General features: G+C 37.5%; 1 protein-coding gene across 8 annotated transcripts in view; it reads left to right on the top strand.

The window, feature by feature from the left end:
- Positions 1-22,984, top strand: part of slc23a2 (solute carrier family 23 member 2) — a 38,237-nt gene that overhangs the window by 761 nt on the left and 14,492 nt on the right. For 2 of the 8 annotated variants that reach the window (XM_005473503.4, XM_005473504.4), the window contains exons 2-5: positions 15,468-15,516; positions 18,299-18,513; positions 21,058-21,156; positions 22,504-22,620. In XM_005473503.4, the coding sequence (XP_005473560.1) occupies positions 15,468-15,516; positions 18,299-18,513; positions 21,058-21,156; positions 22,504-22,620 (480 nt within the window). The remainder of the gene's footprint in view (positions 1-15,467; positions 15,517-18,298; positions 18,514-21,057; positions 21,157-22,503; positions 22,621-22,984) is intronic. The other 6 variants (XM_005473505.4, XM_005473506.4, XM_019365723.2 and 3 more) reach the window with 3 other exon arrangements.

Consider the following 22,984-nt stretch of genomic DNA (forward strand, 5'->3'; position numbering starts at 1 on the left):
ACATTTGGCTTTTATGATTTACTGGCAATTTATGATGGCAGTGTCCTAGAAACGTGGCTAGGCAGGTGGGTGTATGCTCACAGTACATGTGCATCTATCACATGACCGATAAGTGCCCCCCCCCCCAAAAAAAACCCAACCCAAAAGCCAAATGGGCAGTGCCTGGAGGTGACATGGCTATTTAGGATTGCATTATGAAATTTACTTTGTATTAACACCCAGATTCCAGGTAGCAGCTCGACTGCTTTATCTTCCTCTCTGATCAGTTAACATTTCAAATGAAACTGCCATTCTCAGAGCAGGGACTTCTGATACAATTGCACCTGCTAACACCGGGCTTTGTTGTGAACGTAATGCTTTCAACTTGTGGTTGTCAACATCGGGGTCCTCAGATCAGCCACGATTGTCATGAGAAGTGTCACAGTAATGCAATCCATTAGATATTTTAATCTGTAATGTGACTGAGATTTGGCCGTTTTATTCTTTCAAACTGCTGACATTAGTTATAACGCCAGCATTGACAGGGTTGTGGACTCATTTGATATAAATTTCTTCCACAAAGCAGAGAATGCAACTGCTGTTTTAAGCAGGGGGTTTAGTGTATTTTTTCTATTTAACAAATAAATGCCATGGTGTAACATAACTGGTTTTCTGTAAGCTTTAAATAAATACTTTTACCTAAAATGGACAGTAGCACATTTGTGTTCTGTCCTCAAATAAACAGTTTCTCTAGCCTCATTTCCCCCTCTAAAATTGTGTTTTTGAACATTCTTATTGCAGTCTGTTAGTGCTTGTAGTACACACCCTGCACCACCCTTACATGCAAAGTATTATCCTGTGTCATTTAACCTGTAGTTTTCACAGCACATGAGTGGACAAGATTTGTGACATTTTTTTTCTTCAGCTGTGTTTAGTTTAGTTTTTTGATTTTCTTTTATTTTTTTGTGTAGCAGTTTTTCTTGGTGATGAATATTCACAGGTAGTATGCATCGAATTGAGGTGACCTGCTTTTGAGCTCAAGATTTGTCTGACCCACTACATGGAAAAGAAAAGGATGCATACACAAGGAGTTTTATCCTGTGTTAACACACATGTATGTAATCCCAAAATAAACCCATACAAGTGTAATTAAGTAGTTGTAGGACTTAAATTATGAAAAACTGAGAAGTGCAAATAGAGCTAAAGAGTATTTAAAGGGTTTTTCTTAGGAATGTTATCTAGTAGAGGAAAATCAGCCATTTTCTTCATAGATAATAGGGGTTTTAAGGAAATTTACTATAATGATATTTATGACAATATAGAAAAAATACTAAGTTTTATTGGTGTTTGCAACACAGGATGACGGGTGTTTTCGACTTTCCCAGTGATCTACAGTCATCGATGACAGACTACCTAAACTGAAGTCTGGCTTTATCAGAGTGCCAAAACCAGCATTATTACAGTGCAATTGTAGTGAAACAGCATCATATGCGATGATGCAGCTTAAGTCTGGGATGTTTTACCTAGCTGTTTAAAGCCCGGCTTTTCCACCATTTAACTACATCCGTAATTTCCATCCAATGTTTGTTCCTGTCATATTGAGTGCACCTAGCGAGTGCTCCAGTGATGTGCCATTGGTTCGTTTACTTTTGGGTCACACAGCACCAGTTGCTAATATCTCCTCGCATGCCGTCATTGCTTGATTGTACTTGTTGTCTGTGGTGTTTTTGTTTTTCTATATGATTTGTTTTGTTTTTCTCCCCCTCAAGAGGTGAAACAGGCAAAGAATTGTGCTTTGTTTGTGGTCTGACCTCTTGTAAACAGGCAAACTACTTCAATACTATTGACATAGCTCCCTTTTTAGGTACTAAGTGGCTATTGGAAGCTCACATGCAGCTCTTGCTCTAAGTGTTTGGGCTTGTCTTGTTAATTTGCGTGCTAGGTAATTTTAACTCATGCATTGGTAAAGTATGATATGGCCCAGCCCTAATAATGATTTCAATCTTTTAGATGTAACAGATGGCAGTTAATAAACCTTGGGGCAGATGTATGAGCCACTGACCCATAGGTGCTGTGATGGAGAGGGGGGAGCTCAGTGAGTGCAGCAGTGACTGTCTGAAAGAAAGGGGGAGCTACAGATCAAAAGCCATTTGTGACCACAGATTTTTCTGGAAGCTGTTTAGCCAGTCATATATATTCATATTGGGGACCAAATGAAAGTGGAGCACTTGAAATAGAAATATATGTGACAGGCTGTTGGGACCAGGTGTTCCCTTTGAAGCTCTGTCATCCGTTATCCTCAAAAAACCTTAAAGATGGAATGCCTGACTGATAGGCCAAACTGAGGAAACTGGTGATTCTGGTTGTTTGGCAAGAGCAAAGGTCAGTGGTTGAGAGTTAATTGTGGTGGGTCACGATCACGTCAAGGAAACAAAGGATGAATAAGGAAAACAAAGATGCTACAAAGTGCTGAGGAGGAGGAAAATGGCTAAGAACGAGTCCTGTCAACAGCAAAAGGAAAACAAAGAAAGATGGAAATTGATGGAAAAGATTATTTTAGAGCAGTGGATGAAGTGATGAAATTTTCCTGCCAGTGTTCCCAGAAAGAGCCACCCCTCTCTCATCTGTCAGTTATATTTAAAAATAATAACTAGCTGTCCATGAACAGGTTGTTCATGGACAGCAGTGGTGCTACCATTAGTTTATATATCAACTGTGAGTCATGCAAAAAACATTCTGTCTATTTATTCGATGCTACTGTAAAATAAGGTACTGCCACCTGTACTTCTCTAACTTCAATGTGGTTTATTTGCAGTTCAGTTAAGGTTGTACACTAAACTGCAGTCATCCTGGACATTGTTCCTTTTAATCCGTTAAGCCATTTCATCTTAGTCACACTGAAAAGAGCAGTGGCTCACCTAACAGAATGTCGGGTCCAGGACAAGACTCATGAAGGAAAACTGGGTCGCAGATTCTGGCCCTGTTTGGTGTAGGCAGCATGTGACTAAGATTACACTGTAGTGCTGGGTCATGCTGCGCCTTCCTGCTGTACTGTGTAAATGTGTCTGCTTGTGTGGTGTTGACTTCTGTTTTATTTATAGCTTTAACACTGATTTTCTGCTAGAAAAAGAAATAAAAAGAACCTTTTTTATAAAGTTGACAGCTACACGTGCAGCTGTCTAAATTCCCGTTTGTTTGTTTGATATAATTGAATAAGATGTGGATTAAACTGGTAAAACCAGCATGGCAGCCCATATGAATCTTGCGTAACAAATACTGAAAAACATACCCTGCTGTATTAACCTCTTATGTGAATAATTTATTATGTTTAGCATTAGTGGAGCATTGTTTCTGAGCTGTTGTTCTGTCTTAGGATTGTTTTGAAATTGCAATGTCCATAAATTTCCCTCACAGACGAATTTGTTTGTGTATGTCTGCCTACCCTTACAGCTGTTGATGATGGTTATTTGTGCTGTTTTACCTTTCTTTGTCTTCTGGGTCACATCTGGCTTGATGTAATGAGTTGTAAAATAAAATGAGGATTAGATGGATTTTTTTTTTCTCCCCCAAAGATTTTCTCTAAGGGGGAGGAGGGATGTGTGGATGGAAGTGCCTACTGGAGCCATTTATTGATTTATTGGTGATTGTGTAATTTGTTTTTCCTTAGTTGCTAGTGTTCGTGTAGTGAAGACCAATTCCTTTCTAATATATCCTGAGTATTGAAATGACTGATCTGTGTGAATTTATGTAAAATGGTTTACATAAACATTTTAGAACTTGAAACCTGATGCACAACTTCAGATTATTTTTGTAGAGGTCCTCTCAGATCCATACTGATCCCTTAAAACCAACCTTTTTGTGCATACATTGTACTTCAAATGATGCTAATGCTGGAAAAGTTTTATAATACTTGCACCCCACTTGAAGACACCCTTGTGTGTTAAATTACCTTCACAAACGAGGTTATGCAATTAGTTGGTTTCATCTGTTTTTAGCAGGATGACTCAATGTTATAGACCACTTTGCATGAAGATTTTACTAGAGTTGGGGCTTGGTCAGACTGGGAAGTGATTTAAACTAAACTTCAGTAACCCTTTGAAGTCAATCTGGTTCTAAGATTTTTTTTTGTTTTTCCTTCATGTAAGATTCTTTATAGGGATTGATATTTGTCTCTGTCCTTAACTAGACAGTATAAAACACTATTTGAGGTCTGAAAAATGCCAATAACCTGCATTTTTTTTAATGGCCATCACTGTGTGATACCTATATTCATCTTTTGCAGGGTCTTTGTTCCTGACTCAAAAAAATTGGATCAAATGTCAATGACAATGGGTAGTACTTGCTTATACTTGTCAGCCATTACCTGAAAGTACGGTATCAAATCAGAACTGGAAAAAGTTAGTACGTATTTCTTGTTTAGTGTGGAGAACTTGGGCAATTTGCTTCATATCTTCACAAATGTACATAAAATTGGAATAGGACATATTGTGAGACATCATCCTGGAAATCTCAGGAGAATATCTGTGGATCCACATATCCTTATGAATCGAGGCACTCAGTTCCTACATGATATGGAGGATACATTTTTCAGAATTCATTGTCCCCCATTATCCATCCTTTTTTGTATCACATATCTGGGGCCAGGTTTCAGGGGCATCAGCATATACGTGGAGGAGAAGTAGCGGCACTACTGAGCCTCGCCAGAATGACTAAACTCCTCACCCTATCTCTGAGAGAGAGGCCAATCACCCTTTGGAGAAAGCTCACTTTTGCTGCTTGTACCTGTGATCTCATTCTTTACCCAAAGCTCGTAAAAATGGATGAACTTAGGGACATAGAATGACTGGTAACTCGACGGCTTCTCTTTTATGGTCAACTCTCTTTATCACAACACACCGGTGTGGCATCACTGCAGATACAACCTCAATTCATCTGTCAGCATTTATCATGAACAAGACCCTGAGATTCTCAAAGTCTTCCATTTGGAAAACAACTGGTCTTTGACACAAGGTTGGCACTTCATCCATTTCCCACTGAGAAGCATGGCGTCAGACTTGGAGGTGGGTAGGAATTCTTATTCCTGCTACTTCACAATCGTCTGCAAACCACTCTAGTGTGAGCTGGAGGTCTCCATCTGATAAAGCCAATTTAGCCATATCATCTGAACCAATAAGAGATGAGTCTGAGGACACCAAAGTGGTAGCCTTCTGCCATCCCTCTGTCAGCCACTCTGTTCATAATTTTTATGGACAGAATCTTTATGATTATCTGTTAGTACAGCTGACGCAACATCCAACTAGTTTATCTACAAAATGACTGTTTTCTCTTAGTATAATGGATTTTGTGCAGGTCCAGCAAAGCAAATTACTTTTATATTCATAACAAACTGTTTTCTGACATTTTATGGAGCGTAAGTAATTTTTTTTTTTTTTTTTTTATGCTGCAGACAGTAATGCTTGACAAAATAATAACTAATTGTACTTTTAGCCTCAGCTCCAAAACAAAGTGCTATTATAAATATAGTTGAATAAATTTCAAGATAAAAAATTGATTTATCCACCATTCATCCAGTTTTTTGTCACACTTGTGTTAAATCATGTGACATTTCCTCGGGCTGACCAGTTTTGTAACTATTGGAACAGAGCGATAACCCACGTCATCTGTAAGTTTCATAAAAATTTAATGAGCAGCATGACAAATGATGAATGGACTGGTAGCGCCATACTAAAGAGGACCTCTGATTTACGGTCTGCTTGCTTAATGGAAGTGGTCCATCTGAGTTCAAACTTTCCACCAGGTCACGTCATGACCCAATATTATATTTAATTTGATGTCATAGAAGCCCGCATGTTGTTAAATGTCCAATGTTCTGCCTTAAATTGGCTAAAATAAGTAAATAATAATCAAAATAATTTAATGAATCCTATTAACTTGGTTTTTAGAAGAGTCTGTTCAATGAAAGCTGGTTAAGCATTTTTCTGGTTACCTTAATTGCTCAATGTAAGGCTCTTTTATCCCCGTCTCACAGACAGGGACACTCTGGTAGCATCCCCGTCTGCGAGGAGACTCGTGGTCTTCATATCTCCCTTCCAAAAAAGCATCTCCTTATCTCTCTGAGCGCATGTGTTACGTGTCCTCCCATGTTACACCACCATGCATCACGTGGCATGCAAAACTTCCTCTGCAAAGTGTGTCTGTGTGTTTGTGTGTGCGCTCTGCAGTGCTGGGTGTGTTTTTAAATTCCTGTTAATATTAAAAGGTTACACTTACCAAAGTGATTAGTAATTCCTAAGAACTGGTTAGGGGTGCGACAGAAAATGCATAACCGTTTGTAAGTCTGTTGTCATTTTTAGGAGGGACTGATAATTAGTAAGTAAGTAAAGTTTATTTATATAGCGCTTTTCACAGACATATGTCACAAAGTGCTTCACAAGAAATTTAATAAAACGCAATACAGTCATAAATACATAATAAAAACCCTGGTCTAATTAAAAGCTTTTTGAAATAAAAATGTATTTAGCTGCTTTTTGAAGGTCTCCACTGAGTCCAAACACCGTAGAAATAGAGGAAGTGCATTCCACAGTCTGGGTGCAACGACTTGGAAAGATCGGTCCCCTCGAGTTCTGAAACGAGTGGGGGGGACCACTAAAAGGTTTAGTCACATGTTACAGCTCTGATGGTTTTAGTCTTAATGGTGGAATTGTAGATAAATTATGTTTAAACTATAATGAAATAGTTTGTTGAAGACCTGAGGTTACGGTCAGATTATCATCATTCTTGTAAATGCTATACCAAATAGAAGTTTTAACTCAAACAAACACATGCAGCATGAATTTTGACAACATTTCACACAAAAGTCTAATAGAATGAAAGTAATGTAGTGATAACGCTTCATGTCTGGAAGCTGCAGTTTTAAGCTGTCCACCTGCCAAAATGCTCAGAACAGCAGCGTTGCATCGGTGCAGATTTCAACACACAGTTTGAGTTTTGCCTTTCTGATGATTGTATTTCAGTTGTTTCATTTGCTTATGGCAATAAGACAAAGGAAAAATGTATCCACAAACAAGCATTAACTTAAAGTTGTGACTGTTGAAATTTTGACTGAGAGCAATTAACTAACACTCTGATTTTTTTTCTTGTCTTATTGCCTTGTTGTCTTATTGGTTTAAATTTGCTATTTTTATGGCAAATTTTTCTTTGTTGCCAGCGTGATGCATCCCTGCTGAAGAATCTAGATTACGCACATTGAACATATTCCTGTAGGTGCATATTCCTGAGTTGAATGTTTTGAATTTGGGCTCAAAAAAGCCTGGATTTCACTGTCGTTTTTTTTTTTTTTCCTTTTCTTTATTTTGTTCTATTTTTAGCTCCAACCGTTACTTTCACAGCTGATGTTCACATGGAAATGTAAAAATATGCTGGCTGCTTATGTGTCAACAGTGTGCTTAGATGTAGACCATACAGATGGCTGTGCACTTGCATCACTCAGAGGGTTCCCTTTTGCAGGAAGAGTACTACTCTAACATGGAGTGTAAAAAAAGATATCTCAAAAGATTAAAAGCACTCTGTGCCCATCACTAGAGTTGACATCCTCCAAGAATTATATGAATTGTGAAAAAGTTCATGTTGTACAAAAGCAGTCCTGTGACAGTTTGTTTATATTTGATTACAGAATGATTGTAAATGTTCTTTGGGTTTGGTGCTGTGTCTGTACATACAGTTGAATTTTTTTTTCTCCAATATTTATATATTTTGCAGACAATGAAAATGAGTTTGACCTCTACTAAATTAGTATCATTATCCAACCTATGCAGACTGCACCCACCTGCTAATTCATAACCCAGATTTGCACATTTTTAAATGTGTCAGGCCACAGCCAGTTTTTTACTCCTTTTTTGTTGTTGTAAAGTGTTGTAATGAAGTTCAGTTACGTTTTCTTTGCGATGACCCACTTTTAATGAAATTGGATAACTTTCTGTAAAAATCCAGGTCATGCATGTTTTTTAATTTATTTTTTCAAAGCTGATTATGAAACCGTACAGTTGGCCAAACGACGGTAATTGGTCTCCACTGTTATGAGCAGGTGAAACTGGTTGTCCTACTGTGAGGTCCAGCAAGACTCTGGATCAAGTAGACTTAAAGGATTGCATCACCTTTTAAGCAACAAGGGATGCATTTAGTTTTTATCGCTGCAGGGCTTGGTGGGAAAAATGCCTGAGGCTGTAGGAGGTGGAATGACCTATAAGCAAAGTGTACAGTTACAGTAACAAATCTGTTCATATGCTGCTGGTGGCATGCTGTGTGGGTGTAGGTGATGCTTTGAGAACAGGATGGAAATGCAATTAAATGGGGAACATCTCTTGATCTAAATGTTACCGTCTGTCCTGCTGTGTTGGTTTGTTTTTAACTGAGAAACAGGTTTGTGCAGCACAACATGGGATTCCATTCCGCTGTTTAACTGAAGTATAAAAGAAAATGTGGATTTTTACTAGGTTTCCCTTCTTTTACAAAGCCATGATGGGGTTTTTTCCCTGTTTCCTTAAAATCCATGTCTTTGAACCAAATGACCACTAAAACTGAGTAAAGTCAGTTAGTGTTCCACGTATATAAAGAGAGATTCCACTCTCTGTATGTGATTTGTTTTGGTGAAAGTCTGGAACAGACTGGACTTAGATGAATTTTGCTGAATCATAGTTGGGAGAAGGAGGGTGGACATTTGCATTAACTCCCCAAAGTCACAAAAGCTTCACATTTTAGCTGCTACAGCGCATCTGCAAAAGCAAAAAAATGAGTTAATAAAAGACATCAGTTTGAATAGAAGCTGTCCCCAGATTTATTTATTTGTTTTGACCTTCGTTTAAGTAAAACCAAAAATTCCAGCATTTTAGAATTCCTGTAGCTATTCAAACCATTGATTGAACTTGTTGGATGGCATAATGATGTGAAAAAGCCACTGAGCAAAGATGTTTTTGCTTAGTGGTTTTGTCATTCAAGATGTATTTTTCAGTGTTGTGCAACTGATGTTTTGATAGCTTTGGCCCTTTCTGTAGCCATATTTGGATTAGAAGGCCAGCTGAGAATAATTAATGAACTTGATTAGCAAACTGCATGTCCAGATAAAACACTACAGTTCAGTATGAGGAGCCAAACCTCAAAGCGCCTACCTCCAGATTAATGTTAGACACAGGATGTCTCCTGAACAATAGACATCCCAGAATATTAATTCTGAGATGGCTTAATTGTAGATAAACCAGTTGAATACAAATTAAGCCACTTCCCTTATAATTCTCATGAACAGGGAAATAAGAAACACTTTTTTTTTCTTTTTTTTTCCTCACTTCCACGTCAGCTGAAATTTTACAGCAACTTGAAATGGTGGTGTTCTCCATGAGGTTAGTATCTGCTTGTATAGGGGAAAAAAGAAGAGGTTATTATATTTTAGACCAGAACAAAACCAAAAAACTACATACAACACACAAACAGAGTGGAAAAAATAGTGAGTCATCTATATGACAGGAAGTATCCCAGCAGCCTCTGGGTAACTTAAGGTCTGATGAGGCGAGTGTTAACAGCAGAAGAGCCATGCTACTGTAGCATGAAATCCTGAAATACCCAGCTCCCCTGTCGCACCAAGAGATAAAAGCACACAGGTAAGCTCACTGCGTTTCCTGAACCAGCAAACGGGTCCAGGTTTCAAATGAAACCTGAAATGACCTCTTTGAAACAATTACCTTTCATCATGTGTTAATTTTTATGGTTGTCAGTTGAGTTTTTTTCAATCTTTGTGACTCATCAAACTCTGATCATCAGTCAAACCTGCTTATTTAGAGACACCGGTTCTGGAGTATTTACAGCCATTTTGTCCCTGTTACTCTACTGTTGAGGGATCCCTGTGTCTACTCACCTCTGCTCCACTGGCAGCAAGTTAACCAATGTAAACATGTCCTTGCAGTCTCTTTGCAATCCTCACCCCTCCCTCATAGTGAAATCAGAAATGCTCACGTGTACCCTGTCATGTAAGGTTTTGCCTGCCACCTCATTGCCTCATGACAACATGCATGCATCTTTTGTAAGTAGTGAATGCTCTAGAACATGTGGTGAACAAAACCAGCAATCAAACCTTTGGTGGAGCATTTTTACTTTAGAAATGCACTGTAGCAATTAGGGTTAGGCGTTTCAAGCAAAAGAATTTGTACTATACATGGAATTTTAAATGGGAGCTATTTGGGTGTTCAGGCATTGGTCTCCAGTGCTTGGAAGCTAAATCCATCTCTTTTTATAAAATTTCAGGTTAAAATAAGAAATTATATGATTCATTTACTCAAACTCATAACAGAAAGAAAGAACGGCAGTAGCCTATTTTCAGAAAAAAAGAAAAACCTTTTTATTTAAATAAAAAAAAACACAATGGTGGGGAGAGAAACAAAGAGAAACTGTCTTATTTTTTTCCACTATATTTTTTTCCAGTATAATGGCATATTTCCGTGCCATGTGTGACATGAATGGGAAACGTTTTTCATGCATTTTCCACCAAGCCAGTGTATCATCTCCATCTACGAACTCCTCGCTGAGGAAACGGTCCATTTCTGTCTGCACCTTCCCCTCCAGTGTGCAATTTGGCAATTAGTTCATTCTTGTTTGGACTTCTTCTGTATTCTAAATGCGCAAATCAGTCCATGCATGATTACATTGCTCCGCCCATCAAAAAGTCTGTGCATTTGCGAATATATCGGCTATCGTCGGTTATTGGATTGATGATTGTCGGTTGGAAAATTTTTACATATCACCCAACTTTAATTGTTATTTCCTCCTGCACACTTTTTCCTACTACTACCATCTGCCATGATCTTTTCAACATTGCAGAGCAACTTAGGCAAACCACACAAATGTAGCTAAGATGGTTCTACATCATAGCCTCTTCAATATAAAACCTCTTTCTGTTCAACAAAATAATAAAGCTACAATGGAGCCTCTACAATCATACATTTAAGCTCCGCTTGTCAGACCTGTTTATAAGGAAACTAGATTTGTAGCAAGTCACGGTCTCCATGTACTTGCTCTTGTACACTCTGCTCCATGCGTCTCATACATATGCAAAGCATGGAGGAGACGGGTAAACTTAAGATGGCATTATTCAAGTTGACACGCACTTGCTTTACTGTAAGTTTTATAAAAAGATATAAACTTATGTTAATTTTAAATTTAATCCGTTGGACAAGTGAGGGACAGTTGTATATGCAAATGAAAATCCCCTGTTCTTTATCTTCATATACATGACTAACTTTAAATAATAAGGCATGAAAAGATTTTTTTTTATTTTTTTTTAATGGAAGGAACTTGCAAGTATCCAGTTCTGATGAGTAGAGATGAGTTTTTAGGTGTGTAAAAGACCTAAAAACTAAAGCGCTCTGGGTGCTTGCGTAGCAAAGGGCTATACAAGAACCAGTCCGTTTACCAAATCAGAAAGACTTTTAACTTTTAACTTCATTTTCTTCACTTTTACATTTTTTGCAGCTTTATTTTTCCTGGTACCAAATACTTTCACAGCAGCTTAAGTTTGACATGATAATTTTTTTTTTTCTTTATTAAGCTTGAGAAGCGGTGGAGCTTTGCAGCGTCATACATGACTGTACATTTTTGCATTGTGAAACTTTGGATTCATGATAACATGACAACTACAAAAGACGTTCTTGTGCTTCACATTGCGGGAAGATTACAAAACCAGACAAACAGCATTTACATTTAACAGATCATATATTTGCAGATTAAAGCAAAAAAGAGTTTCTTAAATTTAACTTCCACATTCTCAGATATACGACTTTTAATTCTATCAATTCCGTTTATTCAGGTTTTTGGTTTTGGTTTTGGGGTTCATTGGGCAATGAATAGTAGTTTCCAGTTACAGTCCCTATTATGTCTGCTGGCTTTCTTACAGTTGTGGAAAATTTTGCTACTGTGCACCTCCTGTGGTTTTGTTTTCTCTGATTCTAATAGCTTCCTCCAGATTTATGTAGTGCATTTTAAAAACAAAATCTACTGAAGCAGTTACAAGATGTTAAGTAACAAGACTCTGACAACAAAATGCAGATGGGAATATGCGATCATTGCTTGTTTTTCTTTTCTTTTTTTTATACAGTTGTTCAAAGAAGGCTTCTTTAGTTTCATTAGGAAACAATGAAGCTTTGAGGAGATATTAAAACTCTTGTTTTCATTAGCACCTCATGGATTAGAATACACAAAAAAAATAACAGAACTACAGTGCTACTGTTGTCCTTCAACCCACCAGTGCTCACGGAAGGAAATGACAATGAAAAGTAAAAGACTGACCGATATTGCATAATAGGATGCAGGAAAATTCACAATAGGCAAGTTCATATAAACTACTTTCAGAATGAGATTTAAAAAAAATAAATAAAAATCCCTAAATAGTAATTGTTGCAGGACTGCAATTTAACTGCCAAATAACACAGGTACACAATCAGCTCGTTGCAAATGAGCTGCACTCATCAGCACAGACTGACTCATTGACTGGACCGTGTTGGAAATCTGTATTCATTTTTTTAAATTAGATGAAAATTATTTAAAAAACCTTTGCCAGTCTGTAATAGTTTAATTAAAGTCTGTTCTGTTTTTTCGTTTTTGTTTTTTTTTGTGTTTTAAACATCTGAAGTGATGTTTTTCATTGAAGTTTATTCAGTTGGTATTTTTAAGAAAAAAAGCGATAACTGGCTGTTTCTGATGTTTCAAACTGAATCCTTGATAAGGGGTTGCTACTTCTTTAAACTGTAGTTGTAACAGCAGCAGTTTAACTTTAATTAGTTTAGTGCTTGCTGCTGAACTAAAGACTGAACTGAACTAGGCTGTCCTGCAGCAGGCATAATGTCATCTAGACTTTGAGCCCCCAGACTAACATCTGGAGGGGATGGTCCTCATACACATGTGCATGCTGTCACATAAATTGGAGATGAAAGCACCAACACAAACATCTGGTGTGGAAACGAACAACATGGCACAGGCCTGCAGTGGATCTGCAGATCGAGTTACCATGGTTATAGATCCTTCAAATGTCCAGCAGCTTGTGTATTTTGGGATGATTTAAAATAACCACAACAGTTGTCTTTGTTCCTTCTTGCCTCACTCTTTCTTCACTGCTTTCCCATCTCTCTAACATAGTCTCTCTTACAAACATGAATACTTTCCCTGTTTTTGTCCTGTTATGTTTGCTTTTACATAATGTGACATTTCATGATTCTAAAACTGCAGATTTTGATTTTGTTGTGTAATGGCATATACTCAGTTTCGGTTCTCTCCTCTCTCACTCCAGTTCCCCATGTCTCTCTTGTTTTTGTGGTGGGGGTGAGATGAGGGAACGACAGACTCCCGATCATCACCGGCAGACAGGCTGCTGGGATACTTTCTATTCTATTCCACATCTCAGAGATGATTCACAGCACTGAGAGAGTCATAGGCTGGGCAGCACTGAGCTTAATCAAGTGCCGTCATTTCTTGTGTTGTATGTAGTATTCATTGCTTAGATTAATAACTCATCATGTGACAATATTAAGGGATAGTGGTTTAGTATGATGTTCTTATTTTTGTAGTTATGGCAGTGATTTCTGTGATAACACTGAGCTAATATTTTGCATAGAGGAAATTTGTAGTGCCCACAGATTTTAAACAGAGCCAAAGGAAAATCACTAGTAGCTTTTAGTAAAATGATTTAATGGAACACTTTGTTTATCAAATGTCAGGAAAATGCACAGATATGAGAATCACTGCCTTATTGATTATGCTTTCTTGAGTAGTCTCCCCTTGGAAGGCTGATGCTGATCCAGGAAAAACACTCTTTATTAGACGTCATCAACGAGTCACTTTGGCCCAGAGAACGTCTGCTCATTGTGTATTTTTTTTTTTTTTTTTTTTTTTTTTAAATATCTGTAAACCTTAGGTATGATTATGTGGGGAAAATCCCATTAGATCGTCAGTTTCTGAAATATTAAGATCAGCCTGTCTGGCACGAACAAGCGTGCAACATCCAAAACCACTTATGCAACTCACCATTGTGATGTTCATTTTAAACTTCAGCGGGTCGTCTTGACCATGTGTACATGCCTAAATGCAATGAGTTGATATAATGTGATTGGTGGATTACATATTTGATAACGAACAGTTGAACAGGTGTACCTAACAAAATGTTGATAATTGAGTGTGAAGAGTCTAGTGAAGATTTAAACTTGGTAATAATCGGCAAGAGAAAAAATAAAGGCAGAGCTGCAGGTAAAGAGTGTTGAAGGAGCTGAATGAATTGCTTTTGTGAAGATTATTGTTGAGCCTTCCTGTCATCGTGTTAAGTCACAGCCTCAAGTAGAGGTAAAGATTAAGAAGCAAATTATCTAATCCATCATCATATGCCTCAAAGATTGGCAGTGATAAAAGGAACTGATAATGGTGACATATGGTTGTATGATGCAGAACGATTACTTCAAGCTCCTGATGGGAACACTTGACTCACATGTAAGATTTATTTATTTTTATTTTTCCCCTGTATTGTTTCTATTCTGTGGTCAGACTCTTATAAAACAGTTTCATTCACAATGGAAACCTTTTTGTTTTCACAGGAATAAGATAATTAATAGATAATTAGACTTATAAGCAGAGTTAATAATGGCCTCAGTATCAGAAACAAATTGTTATCCATTCATAATTTCAAGTGTTTAAGTAGAAGGCCTCCACAATAACAAATGTCCCACCATTAACCTCAAGGTAATGAAATCTAAGCCCCTGCTTAAAAATTTATGACTCTGAAATGAAAATCAACATGCCAAGAAGAATGAGGAGTGCTGCCACATTTGGTGATATTTTCTTTGAGTTATTACCTATAAGAATAACAGCCAGGACATTAAGATTCAGGTTTTCATAAAGTTATCCTTACACAATGAAGTGTGCTGGACAGAATTACTTGCCTTATTGTCTCTGTACGACTTAGATGTTTTTGAGTCATTAAGCAGAGGCGATGGAGATTTTTGTTCTACAATTTAAATTACAATCTGGTCCTAACTCTTTAAAACTTGTCTGACTAGTTTGAGATAGCTTTTACATACATTTATATGAGTGTGCTTAAAGTGTCTTTAAACTTCAGCTGGGCCCTCACTTTTCTCATAAGACCAATTTAAGGTGCTTAAGACGTGCACTTTTTGAAAAGCCAGAAGGCTTGCAATACTCTTCAGCTCTTGCCGCCTTCCTGAAGCCATGTTTCAGCTGAGAGTCTGAATTACAATCGGCACATCAGTCACACTAATAACTCTTGCTTGTGATTAAATGCTATCTGTCAAATTAACTTATGTCTCACCTCCCTCCTCCTCCTTATCCTTGACCCTTTTGTGTCTCTCTCTGTGCTTCCTCCCCCTCTTCTTTTTTTTTTTTTCCTCCCCTCACATCCTCTCTTCTACTGCCTCCTCCTTTCCCCCTCTCTTGCTCCTTCCACACAGATGCTCCCAACCGCCCAGCTTGGCAGGAGTGATGGGATGTGTCATCTAGGTATTACAACTATCCCAACATCTTACACTGCAAGCAGGAATATGGCTGGGTGGGAGAGGATATTTGGGAGGGCTTTAGGTTGAAAATGTCAAACTGAAAAATGCAACAAAATCCAAAACAGAAGATGAGCCGCAACAAAAAACGGGATTCACAAGCAACGTGGACAGCTGCTGACATTTGATAACAGTTTGATTAAAAATGTCAGCATGTAGTTTTTCATAGAGCAAATGGTTGGAAAACTATATCTAGCTACAGTATTAAACTGAGACCAGTATCACAATATGAGTGTCTGCACGATACTCCTGTAGAGCTGTTAAATCCTGTTAAAATTTCAGATCATTCAGGTAACGAGCAAACAGGAAATGCATCAAAATAATTGTTTTAGTTCATACTCCAGTCAAGATCTAGTGATCAGAAATGATTTATCATAAAAAAATAAGGTGTTACTTGATATTAGAATGTCTTTGAAAATCTTAATATATGCAAAATACTAATTTGAGGGTTTCTTTTCCCGATGTAGCGATTTAGAAATATACAAAATGCAGTCACCAGGATGCTCATGCCAATAGTACTGTCTTCTAGTGAGTGATGAGATGAAAAAGTACAAGTTCAATGAAAATTTGCTTTTCAACCATAATTCTTTAGACCAAGGTGGTACTGCAAAGTCTATTACACATATTTTGTGTAAAAAGTGGGGATAAAGGCAGTGGAAAGGATCAAAGGTCTAGTCAAACATTCCTGATAAAGCCACACATCTACCTTAGCTTGTTACAGATGGCAGCGAGGACTGGTTTCTTTAAAAGTGCAGTTAGAGGATCAACCAAGCCATAAAAAAACTTTGGTTTCTAGTAATTATAGCGTGTCTATCCTCCTTAACAGTGACACATACAGCTGCAGTCATGCAATATCACTTCACTAAAGTTTAAAAAGCTGTAACAAACTACAAAAATGACAACTGGCAACATAAACCACACTTACAAAAAGTGCTGGTGGGTATATTTTGTTTCCTGTGTGGAGATCTTCATTTCCTGCATTGGCACTCATTTATCAGACTTGATGTATACAGCAGTTTTCACTCAGTGAGAATTTGTCCGTGTGCTCATTAATACAGCTGTCCTAATGAACGTCACTATTATTATTTTTGTTCAGTTATGAAGACGTGTAAATATGCATCTGGAGTTTGTTTCTAGTTTATCACAACAGAAACCTATGCTTACATCTGTGTACATCTGTGACACTTATGTAATTTATATATGTTTACGTACGTTATTGTCACAACAAGACAGTTCATGCATATTAATTAAAATTCTACACAGGCCAGAGCACCATATGCAGGGACATGTGAATACATGAACACCTGGCTTTTGGCTGATAGATCACATGTAAAATGCTCGCAGGATTTTATCCTCTAATGCATTTCAATGCCTTAAGGGGTGTGTCAGTTGACCACAAAATGCACCGTTTAAATTTGTAAACCAGTTTAGGCATAAACAAAAAGGGATCGAAACTGAAATGACATTGATTTCAAAAATTAGTACGTATTGTGCACCATGCCTGCTAAAACTCCTTCTCTTTCTGCCTCCTGCATCATCGCTCATTGATTTTTGTTCCTGTTGTTATCAAATACTATTTTTCTTTTAAAGGGCTCTCCTCTTTTTGCCTCTTTTTGTTTGTCCAAGACCTGTTTGCAGCATGGATTACTGTTTGACATGTATCCCTTGTTAGTTCACAAGTTATCTGGTTACTGACAGTCAGTGCAGGCTGTTTTGATTAAGGCAGGTTAAGCTGATCATTTTCTTAATATAGTGAAAAATTATCAGTATAATGGCCAGAGCAGTCTTGGGTTGTTTTTGTTTGACTAACGAAACAATAAGGTATTATATTAGAACAAGACTTGGTTAACTTTTCACATATGAATGTAAAAGCAAGTAAAAAAAAAAAAACAAAGTGAATTGCAGGAAAAAAATATTCTGTCAACTAGACAGAAAACCAATCACACTGATAAACTTTCTGTTAGATCCACAAAGTTCAAAAAGGGTAATATTTGTGTCTTCTGGATTTTTAAAAGTAGCTTTGGAACTGGAATTACTTTTAAAATCCCTAAATGTAGGAGTGGCATAAAGTTACATGTGAACAGTTACAGCACTGAGTGTTGCAGCACACGCTGATTTCCAGACCTCTGGATAGTTTTCACTTCCCAAATCATCTGTGAACTCTCTTATCAGGATGTAAACAGATTATAAAGCTCTGATAAGAGGATCTTACTTAATTAGCCCCATGTCATCATTATTTCTTGTGCTTTTACAAAACTTCTTAACTTTGTCTTGGTTCTTCAAAGGACAACAGGTATTGATAATGCAGATCTTGAAGTGAAAAAGCAATATCCTAGCTAGTTAAATATGTCTTGAACAAAAGCTCATGATCCCTTAGTGAACAGTTTAATTTACTTGAGTTTTCAAAGTGCTTTCACTATCTGTTTGGCAAACAAGAAAGCAACAGGAGACAAAAAAGGCATTTAGATGTTCTCTGAAACCTAAAAAGGAAGGAATCCATTAGAATCAACACAAGATTTTTAATTGTGTCTTTGCTGTTCCCAAACAGATAGTAAAAGCACTATTATTGTGAATCAGACTAAGAAAAAAGAAAATAAAGTCTGCGAATTTGATATGCCACCAGACATTTTGACCCATCAGCCCCTGCAGTGCCCTGATTTTATCACAGGAATGTTGCCCTTTTAAATAAATCAAATATTAATCCCTCCTTATCTGTCTCGTTTTCTAAGCAGAAGAGGCACTCCTAAACGATGTAATCACCCTGAAAGATTCATCTGAAACCACACCACAGCAAGACCAAGGAGGAACAGAGAGCGAGAAGCAAGACAAAGACACAAGCATGGGCGTGGGGAAGAACACCACCTCCAAATCAATGGACAGCAGCAGTGAAGGAGGAAAATATGAAGAGGAGTGCAAACATGGGGCAAATTTCTACCCTATTCCGGTACATACAACAATAAATAAAATGTTCCCACAGAGACCACAGCCACACCTAAAGCAAGCTTGTATAATGAAGACAAAGACAGGGGTTTGCACGTAACCTCATAGTTCCGATCGTCCTACATCTCCTCACATCACTCTTTTCTGACTCACGCAATCATATTTGGCATTGCTTTTTGTCTGGAATGTGTTGGAGCAGACAGTCACACACGAACCTCTTACTTCATGGCCACTTAGTGCATGCTGCTGCCGATACTTTTTCCTTCCGTTTCCTCTGTTTGTCCTCTTGGCACCAGGCCGCTGCCTTATGTAGGTCAGTGGGCAAAATCATAACAGAGACATTTATCAAACCTGATTTCCTCCACACAAATATGCTTGTTAATTCTTTTAGCTCCCATTAAATTAAAACATAGCGTGTTTTAAGAGGTTCTTTTTCATACATGTTTTACTTCTTGCAGGAGATTTGGTCATGTTCTGTGCTTACAGGAGAAGTTATTATGCTCCTTTTTAAATTTATATTTTTGGTCTACTAGAATTGCGTTGGATGATTCAAAGATTAAAGTAATTCTTATTTATTTTATACTCTATCTTACTGAAGCCCTTAATAAAAGCCATTTGGGATTCTTTAACACTAAGCCAACTGATTGACTGCCCCTTGCAATTAGGAGAGTGTGAACTGTTGTTCTCGGTCAGGTCTGTGCAGAGAGATAACCATGTTCCAGATATCTGCAGTTGCTAATCCTGCACAACCAAAACAACGAAACTGTCGAAATCAGAGCATTTAGAATAGTATGAAGTATGAACTTTTGCCTTGAGGTGAATACTTGCACATACACTGTCTTTTAGCCCCCATTTCTTCAAGACTACTAAAAGAACTCCTACCGTTAATTAATGCTTCATCTTAAATATGGCCAACCTTTATTAGTGAAAATTACAAATGATTTTCTTATGGCCACTTCACACAGGAAGGTTAATTATAGAGTTACCACATGTATCTGGTTTTGAACCAGGGTAGATCCCCGACATGTGCAGGGATCAGGTCATGAGGTCTGGGGACAGGCCGAGATCCCCTTGAGGCGTCTTAAGACTGGAGAGGAGAGAGACATTTGGACTACCTATATGTTGGTCCCATAACAAGGCCCCAGGTAACAGAAGGACTGACTATTTGTAATTATCATCATCTTTATTTATAAAGCACTTAAAAATGACCACAGCTGACGCAAAGTGCTATACATTGGAACTAAATCATAAAATTACATAAGATATAAATAAAAGTAAAATAATTTGTAACTTGTAAGAAACCCCATGTACTCTCCATTATTTACACAGCTTTGCAGATTAAGTTTCACATACAGCATGAGTTAAAAATGACCCCAGCCTGTCCTGCATGCAATATAAAATGACTGTTTACAGTTAACGATATCCATATTGTTTCCATACAGTCTAAAAGTGTTCACATTGAATAAGGTACTTTTTCATTTTAGAAAAAGTTTTAATTGTATTTGCAGAATCTTTTTTTCCCTAAAGCAACTCTAATTTGGCACTTCTCCAGAATATTTCCATATAATGAAAAACGTAAAAAACAAAAGAAAAAAACACACACAAAGACAAAAAAAAAAAAAAGACACAAAAAAGAACCTGAAATTTCCTTCAGGAACTGGTGAAGATTTAAATAGTGCGAGCAAACATCCTTTCATGTCCTAAAAGAGGGGGAAAAACATGAAATTAATTTTCATGTGGCTTCTTAATACTCTTAAATGTTTAAATAATCAGGTGACACAGGTTAAGCAAGGTATAAAACTCCGATAAATCCTCCCATAGAACTTTGAGGGTGACCACGGAGCCAGCTGGTTTCCTGTTAGAAACTTAGATGAGCTTTGTTCCCTTTTTAAAATAACTTTCTCTGGAGACATTTACTGAAGCTATTCAGTGTAACACAAAGGGAAGTAAAACATGAGCCTGACATTTTGTGTGCATTTAATTGTCCTGGTGATCCGGCATGTTTCCCTGATAACCTTCAATATCCACTCCACCGCTCAGTTTAATCTGGAGGCCTATGCATGCCATATGTTTGCATGTGAGGACTGTGGACTAAAAACTCTGGGTTTGGTGGAAACATTTGCATACTCTCCTGACTATGCAAACTACTGCTTTCTCTCCTCTTCGTTGCTGATTGCCACAGCATTTAGGTTAAGAACAAATGCAGCAAAGCCACAATCTCGTACATAAACCTCAAATACATATTCAATTATTGAAATTTGTTTGAATGGTTACAAGTTTGCATACAGTAGGAAGCACATGTCCATGTCCATGGGACTTAAGTGCATCCGGTCTTCCACACTGCGTAACATATAGACTGGCACACACACAAATAATGACATTGCTTCAGCTAGCATGTTGGCAGGCTGACAAAACCTACATTAAAAGCGAAAGGTATGAGCATTGTGCCAAACCTGCTTTTCAGAAACTGTGATTTTTGTTTTTTCCTGCATGCTCTGGCAAGTTGGGATAATAAAATGTTGACGTGAAACTCTTTGTACTTGTTTAGGTGGTGGTAAATGGAGTCAGCGGCGCCAGTGGTGACCAGGACACTGAGAACACAGAGCTGATGGCCATCTACACTAAAGATAATCAAGGAGGCGAAAAGGTAACTTCAGAGTAAAAACTGTCAAAGTGAATTCCCCATGAGTTTTAGTAGTCATCTTAAGGGATGGTTTTGAAAGAGCCAAGTCGCTATTTTGGCATGATGACTCAAAAAGCTTACTCATAAAGTTCTTTTGTTGACTCTGGTTTTTGTTAGCCACACTCAGTAAAACAATTTCAGTGGTTCCCTTTTTTTTCCCAACTCATCTTTCACCTACATACTTGAGATTGTTATCAAAGACTGATTTAATAATGAAGCAAACAGCCCTCAATGCTGCACTGGGCTGAAGACCTAGTGATGTCTCTGTGATGTGTAGCAAAGTTTGCTTTATTTTCATTAATAATCACATCCAGTAAGTTTTAATAGATGCTTTTCACCTTTTGTTTTGAGACAACAAAAATAAGTAAGCAAAGTTTTTATCTATTCTAAAAATGCTGACCTAAAATGTTATTTAAAAAGGGTATGCAAATCTTAAAGAAGTCTTTATTTCTCTAAAATGTTCTTCCCATAAAAGGCTGAATTTGCACTGATGCCGTAGCTACAGGATGTAGATCAGGGAATGTATACCCATGTCTTACATTGTTTACAAAAACAAGCCAAAGTGAGCTATGACCTCCATTTCTACAGTAAGTGACAATCATGAAGCTTAAAACCTGTAATTATGATAAGTATCCATTCATGGGTTTTCCCTGAAAACAAAAGCCATATCATTACAAGTAAAACCCTTTCATGTGATTCACTATTTATAGTATAAACTTCTGCTGTAAACATGCTGTTGTTTTCAGTTCTAATCTCCAAAATAGAAGTTAGAAAAATTAAGTTTTGTTGTTCTGTTTTCCTGGTTTATTTTTGTTTACACAAAAACTTTAACCTAATTGTAGTACAGAAAGATGCTGATGAGCTATTTAGTAGAAAAGACCAACTCATCAGATTGACTCCTTATCTTCCTCTGCGGTTCTCTGCTCTTGATGTCACCATGACACTGCACTTTTCTGTAAGAGGGAATGTTACCACCTCTAGTATTTTTCTATTCATAAAATTCCACAGATCAGCTCAGACATGTTCCACTGACGTAACATGTAGCAGTTATTTTCCTGTGCATATCATATAGCATACATGTAAAGAGAAGTGTAGATTAAAAGGATACAGTTTCTTTGTGTTTCATTGAGCTCTGTCTGAGACATTTAACGGTGCTCTCCTCAAATCTGCTCTGACACGTTTGTCTCTTGCACTAACGCAACATGTGGCAGTTATTTTCCTGTACATCCTATGAAAAGTACATGCACTGATGCAAAGAAAAGTGTGGATTAAAATGATAATAATACTGTTTGTGTTTCATTATGTGTGTAGAGCTCAATGTCTGAGACATTGGACAGTACAGACAGTATTGATGCAAGGAGGTCGGATATGATCTACACCATTGAAGACACCCCACCCTGGTATCTCTGTGTGCTCTTGGGATTACAGGTAAACCTACACATTAAATTGTTTTAATATGGACTGAGAATGTCAAATACACACTCTATGATAAGGGTGTGGCAGATTGTTTTTAAGCTATGTTTCATGTCAGTGACATCTATTTTTTCTTTTTCTTCTGTCCCCTTAGTCCAACTGTGCCCAGGATATAAATCAGTTTAACAATCTGCCTGTTAAGAATGGTTAGCTGATCCATAAATGCAAAGATTAAATGAAAATAACTGTTCAGTTCACCTGAGACTTCTTTGTTTGAGTGGTTTGCACAGGTAAACAGGCTTTTCTTTAGATTTGGGAATTTCCAGGTGGAGCAAGGTGGGAGTGGAACTGGATTGTCCACTCCCGTAGTAGAGAATTG

This window comes from Oreochromis niloticus, linkage group LG12, assembly GCF_001858045.2.
Source record: "Oreochromis niloticus isolate F11D_XX linkage group LG12, O_niloticus_UMD_NMBU, whole genome shotgun sequence".
Lineage (NCBI taxonomy): Eukaryota > Metazoa > Chordata > Actinopteri > Cichliformes > Cichlidae > Oreochromis > Oreochromis niloticus.